At 40.1% G+C, this 12,012-nt stretch overlaps 1 protein-coding gene across 1 annotated transcript in view; it reads right to left on the reverse strand.

The window, feature by feature from the left end:
- DNAH10 (dynein axonemal heavy chain 10) overlaps positions 1–12,012 on the reverse strand; it is a 98,126-nt gene that overhangs the window by 73,114 nt on the left and 13,000 nt on the right. The window contains exons 7-13 of the mRNA XM_037878565.2: positions 11,313–11,470; positions 8,232–8,462; positions 7,057–7,247; positions 6,351–6,549; positions 4,623–4,817; positions 3,767–3,937; positions 360–536 (exon numbers count right to left, since the gene is read on the reverse strand). Coding sequence (XP_037734493.1) covers positions 360–536; positions 3,767–3,937; positions 4,623–4,817; positions 6,351–6,549; positions 7,057–7,247; positions 8,232–8,462; positions 11,313–11,470 — 1,322 coding nt within the window. The remainder of the gene's footprint in view (positions 1–359; positions 537–3,766; positions 3,938–4,622; positions 4,818–6,350; positions 6,550–7,056; positions 7,248–8,231; positions 8,463–11,312; positions 11,471–12,012) is intronic.

Here is a 12,012-nt window from a genome sequence, read left to right on the forward strand (position 1 = left end):
ACAGAGGCAACATTTTCTTGTCTGAACAGGGCTACTTAAAATAGTTTTTAATATTTGTTTTTATTAAATAAGGGAGCAAGTATAGTCTAGTGGTTAATGCAGGGGGTTGAGATTGTAGACTCCTAAGGTCCATTGCCAACTCTGCTACTGCCTCTTTGAGACACACCCAGAGATGTCACAATCAATCTGTGCCTCAGTTTCCCCATTTGTAATATGTTTTGTATTACAATACTTATGTAGACAAACATGCCATGAATCTTAATTAATGCATGTAAAGCACTTGTATATATTTGGATGAACAGTGCTATTGAAGTGCAAAGTACTACTTTCTTTATTAAATACCAATGAAACCAACATACCTCCTTGCCACGCTCACTAGCCAGCAACTCCTCTACTTCTTGAAACCGAATAATAGTGTGTTTGATACGATGAAAAAGGGATCGTGACCAATATATTGCTCCAGCCATTGGAGGATGATTCTTGTACAGAGGTGGATTACTGAGGTTTTGGATGAAGATATTATTAACTATCTCAATCTATAAAAGAATCGAAACAATATAGAGTTATCAGAAACATCACCTTTCATCTCCACTATCTCTAGCACATGCTAGCACATATTACAAGGATCAATAGCTAATTCCAGCAGCAGAACACTAACAGTTTGTTAAAAACTTCCATGGCATCTTTATTTTGGATTAAGCTAATTAGAATTATTTGCCCTTCTGCATTTTCACCAATAGGTGCTCATTTCACTTTTGATATTCCCAGTCAGATGGCACTTCATTTTAAACATAATGTCCTTTTGATGTTCTTGCATTTTTTTATTAAAAGGATATAACTTTATATTATTATATTATTTATTATATATTACACACACATGCACACCCATACATACATGTGGTCATATTTTGGTTTCAATCATATAAGCAATCTCAAATGGTCATCCTAATATTATTCATACAAAAAGAAAAACAAGCTTTCAATACCAAGGGATCAATCCTGACTTCACCTGGAAGGTGGAAAAAGGTGTGCGACAGGATCTATCAGGCCTTCTCTGCCCCTACTAGAGGCATCAGCGCCCTGACACCCCTCTTCTCAAGGAAAACCCACTTAAGCCAGGCTACCAATAAGACTCAACCCGCCAAAGGACTAGAAGGGCCCTAAGGAGACACTGACCAATTGGGAGCCAGCAAACCAGGTAAGAAGGCTTGCAGGCTTCTACTGAGAGAGAGTGCTAGGCAAGACGGGTATAGAGGAGGTGCGCCTCAGTGCCAGCTCAGAACCTAACGGGCGAGGTCAGGGCCTTGCCTTCAAGCACTGCCACTTACCAGTTGCCTTTGAGGTTCGTTTATTTAAGGGAACAGATAAACAAAGATAACAAATTCAGAATATGGCTAACTGTTTAGAGACTGGCACCAAGCTCTCAGCATGGGCCGCTCTGCTCCAGGCAGGTGGCCACGACTTGTGGACTAAGGCAGAGAGCACTGGCAGTACCACACTTGACCCCACAGGGGGTGCTATGAAACAGCCCCCACCTGTGATGAGGTGGAATTACATGTGCAGTAGTGTTGTGTGCACATAATGCATGAGGAGAGCCATGATCTTATCACGGCAGCTACAGCTGCCTAATAAAATATGGCGTGCTATCTGGTCAAAGAGGGAGTCCATGAGCTGGCAAGCACATATTCTGCCACCATCAGCACACAATGGCAGGCATGAGTTTTATTGTGCATATTACTGCTGGCAAGGAGATGGTAGGAAGTCTCAGGCAGGATGAATGGCCAAGATGAATATGCTACACAGATATTTGTCTACAACTGCAGGATCTGACATTAAGGATACTATTGTGCAACTGGTCCATGTGTGAAATTCCCCTCAAAATCACTGAGAATGCCTCATGGAGTGGTGGCAGAACCAATTCCTAAAACCGAATACTATAGGAAAATGACCCTATTGGGAGAGCATTTGATGCTGGGATTTTGACCCTAGAAGGAGTTTATAAATGGCAGGATTTGGGGAGATGGAACCTGATCCAGAAAGGTGCTGATCACCTGCAGTTCTGCAGTTCCTACTGATTTCAATGGGGGTTGCAGTTACACAGGACCTCTCAAGATCAAATGCTTTATTAGGTGCCACAGAAGCAGGGGAAGAAAAACATCTAAAGTATCAGTAAGTAGTAAACTGAGGTTGTTTTTCCCAGGAGAAATCTCTTAGACCTGATAAAGAGTACCTTTCATAGTTCTTTAAATGTATCCTCCACTAATTTATACTCTTGGAGTGAAGGCATATGCCCTGAAAAAACTTCAACTGGACAAAATGCAGCAGCCTCTCTGCTTAGCAACACAGTTCACTCTGAAGGCATTACCCTGATGCCCTCCCCTCAGCAATGGCTCCCCAAAGATTATAGAATGGAGTTACTCTGATATTCAAAGCTCTCCATGGGACTGGCCCGGACTACCTTAGAAATCATAGAATATCAGAGTTGGAAGGGACCACGGGAGGTCATCTAGTCTAACCCCCTGCTCAAAGCAGCACCAATCTCCAATTTTTGCCCCAGATCCCTAAATGGACCCCTCAAGGATTGAACTCACAAGCCTGGGTTTAGCAGGCCAATGCTCAAACCACTGAGCTATCCCTCCCCACCACTGCTCCCTTTATTGCCCTGATCTCCCACAACTGATATGTTCCTATCGAACTATCACCAAGCACAAGGAGGCTCATGAGTGTAGGAGACATAATTTTCACTGTAGAACAGTGGTTCTCAAACTTTTTTTTCATGGACCACTTTAAAATTGCTAAGGGTCTCGGCGGACCACTTCATGATCTTTCCAAATGTTGTTTGTACGTTAGCTAACTATTGTAAAGTACTCTGGATAAAAGCACTATATAAAAAAACCTTAATAATAAATATTTTTTGTTCTACAAATGAAAGCACACAACTCATATTTTAATATCAGTAGTCTTACCTTTCTAATGCGATGGATGTGCCCTCTCTCTCCAGCCACGACAGCCTCTGAGCTGGGGCTGGGAAAGAGGGGGGTCTCTCCCTCTCTCCCCCACCATGGCAGTCCCCGAGCCGAGGCTGGGAAGGAGGGGGGGTCTCACCGCGGCAGCCACAGCCCTGGAGCTCGGGAAAGTTGCCTCTTTCTCTGGCCGCTGCAATCCTGCATGTCCAAAATTCCGCCCACCCCCTCTTTTCACCCCTCTGCCCCCTCCTAGCTACCCCCTGTTCCCTGCAAGGCCATCACCTCACCTTACATGTGCGTCTTCTCCAGGGTCCAGGCACCTAATCAGTGGAGCCACGCCTGTGCGGCTTCACTAATTAGGTGGATGGCCCTTCATTCTCTCATGTGCGGCCACCGTGGACCACCTGAATGGAGCTTGCGGACCACTGGTGGTCCACGGATCACAGTTTGAGAATCTGCTGTAGAACTTATGCCCACAAGAAATAAAAATGACCACAGGCCCCACTGCATACAGTACTAAATGCAAACCTTGTCTCCCTTTGACCCACAATAAGTATCCTGACACAGACAACCACATACACAAATATCTACATACTAATCATGCTATTTCTCCTTCAGGCTGCGAAGAAAAGAGAGAGATTGTTATGGTTATTTCTAAATACTTGGGAGACTCTCAAACACTATGGTGACAGGTGCCGTATAAGTCCCTAGACAGATACATAGATTTATTGTTCAAGAAGGGATACTTCTACTTGGTAGAGAATTTTATGTGTTTCTTAAGAAATTCTTAAGTGAAATACCTCTTTACAATACTGTGCCAAAATATCATTAAATTTCATCATCATCTGTCTATTGATGGCATCCCGAGAGCGGATGTGTTTAAAGTTTAAGAGCATGTCAAAAGCAGCCTCTGCTGATCGAAGGGTCTTAAAGGACTCATCGATAAAGTTCTTGGCCTCTCTTTCTATAACCTAGACAAAGAAAAAGACAGCAAGTCAAGAAACAAAACTGCTTATGGATTAACCTTGCAGAGACAAAGGGAGGAAGAGAGAGTGGCCTAGGTGTAAAAAACGTAACGTTGTGCTAACATTAAAGTATAATTTTGCTTCTCTTTATTTGATTTTTTTTTAAAACAACTGATGCCTGTTCAATGGCCTACGGGAAATGAGTGCTCTGGATCTCAACCCAATACCTACAGGGCAAGAGTCTACATCTCAATAAGCACCATCCCAACTGGTACCATTGCTGGCCTTCTCAGCAGAGAGGTGAGGGACTGAAGGAGTCCAGGAGTGTGAGCCTTAACTCCCATTGAGATCACAGGAGAGGCATGTTAGCAGGTGAGTGTCAGGAAGGCAAACTCTGCCACTGCACAATAAAAAAAGAGCTTCAGACTCCAGGGCTGTGAATGAACCAGCACCTTTCGCCAGCTCTACGTTCACATGCAAAGTGTAAAGCAAACAAACAAAAATAACCTTTGGCTTCCTCCCAAAACTTCAAATTAAAATGTTTGGCAATGTTTATCTAATTTTTATTTTATTATTTATTTCTTTATTTATTACTTTTCAGGCTTGCATTTATTTTAAGTTTAAATTTTTAAATTCTTGAAGGAAGATGGATAGTGTTATAGAAATAACCAGCACAGGATCTGCTACCTACCAGCACTTCTGATTTAAAATCTTCCATAACAAATTTCCACTGAGAGGCACATTTGATACTAAAAGGGTCAAAAGTCAGCACTTCCATAGGACTAATCAGCCCATCAACCCTTCGCAATACGTCATCAATGCGCTTTGGATCTCCAGTGACAGCTTTCAGTTCAGGACCAAATATATTGTAGAACTCTTCAATAACCTTTTTGTTCAGATAAACAGACAAGAAGGAATTATTTTTAACTAGCTTTCTGCCACAACAATATTTTTGGTTATTCTTTCCTTTAATAAATAACTTTTACAGAGGAAATAAATAATCCTTACACTGACATGCATTTTGTATATTCCCATAAAAGACTGTACAATTCCATATAAAAATCTAGGTGCCCAATATCACAGTTCTTATTCAGACAAAATTCCAATTCCTGCTGGTAGGAATATATTGATAGTTACTACAAAGTTTATATCCTTTCTCTTACCCTCACTTTCTGATCAAAAACTCACTTATCCACAAACATTTATATTTATTATGTCAATGGCATCAAACACGAATTTCCATAATTCTGATCAATTATCTTGCATTTGACATACTGACCTTTCCTATGTGTGTCAAATTTTCTAAAAGACTGTACATGGAAAACTCCCACAGTTTTAGGGATTATTTTTCCCCAAAACGAAGTATGTTTACTGGTATTTAGTATAATTCTGATAAGCTATTAAATCCTAAAAATGACTAATATATAAAAATATTTGATTGTTTTAAATATGTATAGAGTTAGCAATAACATAAACCTATTACAATATATCTTTTCTGGACTAGGGCCCTGATCCTGAGAAGACTTAAGCATGTACTTACTTACTACACACACACATAAGTAGTCCCACTGACATCAAACAAGTGGTCCCACTGTCCATTGTCTCAAGTTAAGCACAAGCATAAATCTCTGCAAGATTTGGTTGTAGTTTTGGATAACTGTTCCTCTATTTGTGTCTCTGAATTTGTTTTTAAAACATTACATTTATTCTTCATGTTAAAAGTACACATTTAAAATACAAGACCTCTTAAAATATTTAAATTATTTTAATGATAATATAATAATGAGTAAATTTGGTGATGAATCACATTATCCATCTCCAAATAAAGAGCCCACTTTGGATTAAAGTCAGCATCCATTTCTGGTTCTACAGAGGCTGACTCAGATATAGGAACCCATTCCATAATGGGGTACTGGTGAGCAGAGCCTTATGCTCACACTGTCCTACAGAAACCAGTGAGACTCTGCAGGCATCAGAATCTATCCGCATGGATCCCATTGAAGACTTGGGTCGATAATTATTACACCCCTATAATTTTATCCCTTTTGAACTTCCTTCTCCAGTTTGATCCTTTTCCTTTTCCTCCAACTTACTTGGCCCACACTGAGGCCAAGGCCAATAGTATTCCAAGATCAGATAATAAGTGCTCAAGCAGGCAGAAACCATCTGCCTTCCCTCCTCTGAAGCCTTATGTATATTAGAAAAAGTGCGTAGAGTCCAACAACCTGAGAGGCAGGAGATATACATTTCTACTACAACAGTATTACGAAGAATCTGCCAGGTGAGCCCATTAGCAAATTTCTTAAAGGTTACTAACATTTCATTCAATTCAGAAAATACAATACAATGCAAAACAATCTCTCACAGCTGAGGAATCTAGATACACAATCCTTCTATTTAAAACCACACACATTACTACCTGCACAATATCATACAGATCTTGACAGATTGAAGCCATATAATCTGTTTTTTCAAATAGACGCTTTCGGTCAAATTCCCATCGTTGATCTCTTCCCGAGGCTTCAATTTGGGCACGAATATCAAAATAGGATTTTTTCCACATTTCAAGGGTGCCTTTGGCTTCCAACAATTTAGTTTTTGCAATGCTTCTATCTTCTCTATTAAACAAAACAAAGCCATTAGAAGACTGACAAGAACCCTTAAAGGTTTAATATGAAATTACGCTTTCATTGAGCTAGAATATCTTGGTTCAATAAAGTCTTCTATTTTAATGAAATCTAGCTAAAACTTAAAATTTCACAATACTGTCTCGCCCATTTTATGACTTTGGTTTTTGAAAACTTCAAAAGGAAGAAAGATTTCAGGGCTGATTCTGATAACACTTACATCATATTTGTACCACTAGAATTCCATTGATTTCAATAGAGTTACTACTAATTTATACCAGCCCATGTCAAAAGGGAACCAGAACTCCCATCTTTAAAGCTGCTTCAATAATATATGACAGTGTATACAGTAAACTTCTCAAATTTGCCTTTAAATTTGCTAACGAAAGCTTCTGAAAATAAGTAAAACACACTCAGTAAGACTGGCACCTATCATACTGCAAGATACTCAAAGCTACTAATAGTTATGACCTAGTTAAATAAGAATCTACTGCTTACTTAAACAAAGTCCGTAAGTCCACAACTTTGCAGACCCTTGCTGTAATTTCCCATGCAATTCTTTCCATGAGGGGTATCATCCGCTCATCCTTGTTGTAATGCCGTGAGATAATCCACACCATTCTCAGTGCGTTCATCATTGAAGGAATTGTATCCAAGACAATATTAAATCCAGTGCCATGAGTTAAATTCTTTTAAATAGAGGATAAATATTGTGAATAAGATTGCCATGAAAAAACAGATACCTATTCTATTAACTAAATACTTGGGCTCAAGACAATTTATGAGACTAACAAACATGGCCAAATCTAGCAAACCTACATGTCAGTAACTTTAAAGTTACTAATGTGCCTAAGTGTTTGCAGGACTGGGCCTACAGATGTGAATATTCAAGTTTTGGCAATTTGTTGTCTCATTAAAATTCTAGTTTCTGACTGCCAGTACTTATTGCCCAAATCTACCTCCGAATGCTTGAATGAGTCCTATCTCCTTTAACAGGAGACTCATGAGTGCACGGGAGACTCATGAGTGCATTCAGCATCAGAAACTGGCCCAAAAATGGAGTAACGACAAATCTTTGGTTTTGTTTATTCACTCATTTTATTACCCTTGTTAAGTGACTCCCCCAAGGCTGTTGCATAATAGTGAGCACTTCCTACGTAAGTGACTAAAATCTCAGACCTAATTCTACTTTCAGTTACTATTTGCAAATACAACTCCCAATAAAGTCGGTTCCAAAACTGGGGTTTGAAGCACCCCACATTCCATCAAGGTCTAGTGGGCAGAGAAGTGAACAAGAGTTGGCATGCAGTAGATAAAGCAGCCAAGATCTTAGGACCCTGATCCAACTCCCATTGTCAATAAGAGTTGAATCAGGCATTAATTCAGTAAACTTGTACAGTTGCCTAAAAAGGTTACAAACCACTTATCTATGAGAGAGAATACGCTCTCCTTTCTATTGATCACTGCCATCCAAACAACTCTTTACCTAGGAAGAGAAGCTAAATGAGCATTTTCTTCTTTTTTACTATTTAAGCAAATCACAGTGTATTTTTATTATTGATAAAAGAATGATAGGAAAAATAAAAAAGAACAGCTAGGGTTATATCAAAATGAAAGACATGACTGAATTAAACACTGACAAATCTTCCCAAAGTATCATTAGATAAACATACCTTCAAATGGCGCTCCAGAGTTGAAAGAAACCTAACATTATCTACAGCTTCCACATGGTGCCTGCTAAGATCACTTATGACTATCTGCAAATTTTCAAGAAATCCAGATTCAGCTTCCTTTAGTATTGCTAAGATTTTTTTCACTAATGGGAGTTTTATCTGTTCAGTCAGAGCACTTAAAGTAGCATTTCTTTCACGCCACAGGTCAATTTCTGCTAGTGGGCCATTACCCTGAGGATGAGAGGAAACAAGAAAAGGCATTAGAATTCTCTTTATGACGGGGGGAAATTATAACCATGCTGACATTTCTTAAGCTTGTATTTGCAACATGTTCAGTGCACTAAACAAGGCTGCATCAATAAAGATATTTATATGGTTACACCTGCATAATATGGCCATAAGATATTTCTGAAACACTGAGCACTTCCTAGAGGAAGAAATATTTGCAAATTTAGGCTCCAATCATGAGATAAGTCCCACACAAGCAGACCCCTGAAGTCAATGGGGCTTCACACAGGCAGTGGGGTCTGCCATATGGAACTAATTGCAGGATTGGGGCTTTAGGCCCCAGTTCTGCAAACACTTATGCATATGAATAACTGTGTAGATATGCATAGTCAGGTTGACCGTAATAGGCTTACTCACTTCCATAAAGTTACTTGTGTGCGTAAGTATTGGCAGAATCAGGTCCTTATAGTGAGAATTTTTGAATAGTCATGAAGATTTCAGGGATAAATGAGTGCTAAATTAAAACAAAATGTCATTGCAGTTTTTAATATTATGTAATGTTTATCACATTGATTTGACTAATAGGGAGACAGCTAACAATGATGATTTTGAAAATGTACACTCCATTATCCAAGTTTATGTTGCAGAAGATTCAGAAGATGGGGATAAAGTTTTTTTCTAAAGTGTTTCTATTCAAGGCAAATACAAAACGGGGACTAACAGGCTGGGCAATAGTACTGGGGGGGGTATAGTGGATCACAAATTAAATAAATTGAAAATTGAAAATGATTCTGAAAATTGAAATAGCTAATATCATACTGGAGTGTATTAGCAAGAATGCTGCATATAAGGTAATTATCCTACTCTACCCAGCACTGGTGAGGCCTCCGTTGGAGTAGTGTGTCCAGTTTTGGGCACCACACTTTAAGAAAGATAAGAAGATACATAAGAACGGCCATATTCAATCAGACCAAAGGTCCATCTAGCCCAGTATCCTGTCTTCCAATAGTGGCCAATGCCAGGTGCCCCAGAGGGAATGAACAGAACAGGTAATCATCAAGTAATCCATCCTCTGTCACCCATTCCCAGCTTCTGGCAAACAGAGGCTAAGGACACCATCCCTGCCCATCCTGGCTAATAGCCATTGATGGACCTATCCTCCATGAATTTATCTAGTTCTTTTTTGAACCTGTTATAGTCTTGGCCTTCACAACATCCTCTGGCAAGGATTTCCACAAGTTGACTGTGCGTTGTATGAAAAAATACTTATTTTTGTTTGCTTTAAACCTGCTGCCTATTAATTTCATTTGATGGCCCCTAGTTCTTGTATTATGAGAAGGAGTAAATAACACTTCCTTATTTACTTTCTCCACACCAGTCATGATTTTATAGACCTCTATCATATCCCCCCTTAGTCATCTCTTTTCCAAGCAGAAAAGTCCTAGTCTTATTAATCTCTCCTCCTATGGCAGCCGTTCCATACCCCTAATAATTTTTGTTGCCCCTTTCTGAACCTTTTCCAATTCCAGTATACATTTTTTGAGATGGGGTGACCACATCTGCACACAGTATTCAATATGTGGGTATACCATGGATTTATATAGAGGCAATATGATATTTTCTGTCTTATTATCTATCCCTTTCTTAATGATTCCCAACATTCTGTTCGCTTTTTTGACTGACGCTGCACATTGAGTGGATGTTTTCAGAGAACTATCCACAATGACACCAAGGTCTCCTTCTTGAGTGGTAACAGCTAATTTAGACCGCATCATTTTACATGTATAGTTGGGATTATGTTTTCCAGTGTGTATTACTTTGCATTGTGATGTGGACAAACTGGAGAGAGTCCACAGGAGAGCAACAAAAATGTTAAAAGGTTTAGAAAACCTGACTTATGAAGACATGGAAAAAAAATGGGCAACTTTAGTCTTGAGAAAAGAAGACTGAGGGGAGACCTGATAACAGTCTTCAAATATGCTAAGGATTGTTATAAAGAGGACTCTGATCAATTGTTCTCCGTGTCCACTGAACAAGAAGTTATCAACTTAATCTTCAGCAAGGGAGATTTAGGCTAGATATTAGAAAAAACTTTCTAACTATAAGGATAGGTAAGTACTGGAATAGGCTTCCAAGGAAAGCTGTGGAATCCCCATCATTGGACATTTTAAAGAATAAGTTAGATAAACATCTGTCAGGGATGGTCTAGGTTTACTTGGCCCTGCCTCAGCGCAGGGTTCTGAACTAGATGACTTCTTGAGGTCCCGTCCTGCCCTTCTTTTCTATGATTCTCTGTGAAATTAGTTCTAGTGAAAGGAACCTGATGGCAGCCCAGAACATTGAATTCCTCTAGCCTTAGAACAGGCAGCTGCAGCAAGCTCCCACACACTGTCCTGCCAATACACCTTGCTCCTTCCCCATGATCCCACCCCTAGGAAAGGAAACGTCAGTCTCCAAACCCATTTAGTACCTTGACTCCCTGCAGAGATTGCCAAGAAAAATAGCCATTAAAGCCAATTGTGGTGATAATTTTTGTGATGTGGACACTTGATCGTTGGCAGCTGGGCTGAGACCACCACACTCATTTTATACAGAGCACTGAACAGCCATCAGTCGGAAACAACTTTCCATAACTAATAATCATCAGGGTTTGCACAGACAACTTGGAAGTGAATTGCTTTATACTCCATTACCCAGAAGACACCCAGTTCCCCACTACCTTTGTTTTGCTTTACATTAGTTAGCAGATGGAAACCCCACCCTTTTGGGCAATCAAACAGAGAATAACACTGAGCACAAACCAGTAATGGAGAGATCAGTTTTGGCATGCTGAGTAGTTATTAGCAATGTTACCTGTGGCACCTTTCTGAGTTGTTCCTCAACAGCTGTGGATATTAATGTTAGCCAGGTCATTCCACAGTGCTCCAATGTTTCAATCACTTCTGGATCTGCGGCAAGTTCACTCACTTCTGCATCTAGATTTATAGTTGGCATCTCCAATTTAATCTCTCCTGTTGGAACAAAATGCAGTTAGATTCTATTAGCCATTTTATTTCCACTGTATGCTTCATCAACACCATTTGAATAATACAATGAAAAAGCACAAACCTTCCATCTAAGTATCTATCTGAGGACAGCTAGTAAACCTTCTGCTCATTCTATCAGTGATTTTGGCCAAAAGTTTCCTCTCCCTCCAGAGTTATAACATTTAATGAATGCAAAGATTTTTGGAAGTGTAACCCCCCCCCACACCTCTCACATTTCAGGGTTTAAGACAATCTCTAACTATTAGGAATTAGGCTGAGACATCATTGAGGCAGACTATCCCACATCTACCTATTCTGGGGTTCTTGCACCTTCCTCTAAAGCAGGGGCGGGCAAACTTTTTGGCCTGAGGGTCACATCGGGTTTCCAAAATTGTATGGAGGGCCGGTTAGGGGAGGCTGTGTCTCCCCAACCAGCCAGGCGTGGCCCGGCCCCCGCCTCCTATCCGACCCCCCCCACCACTTCTCGCCCCCTGATGGCTCCCCCAGGACTCCTGCCCCATCCAACC

This window comes from Chelonia mydas, chromosome 15 (assembly GCF_015237465.2).
Source record: "Chelonia mydas isolate rCheMyd1 chromosome 15, rCheMyd1.pri.v2, whole genome shotgun sequence".
NCBI lineage: Eukaryota > Metazoa > Chordata > Testudines > Cheloniidae > Chelonia > Chelonia mydas.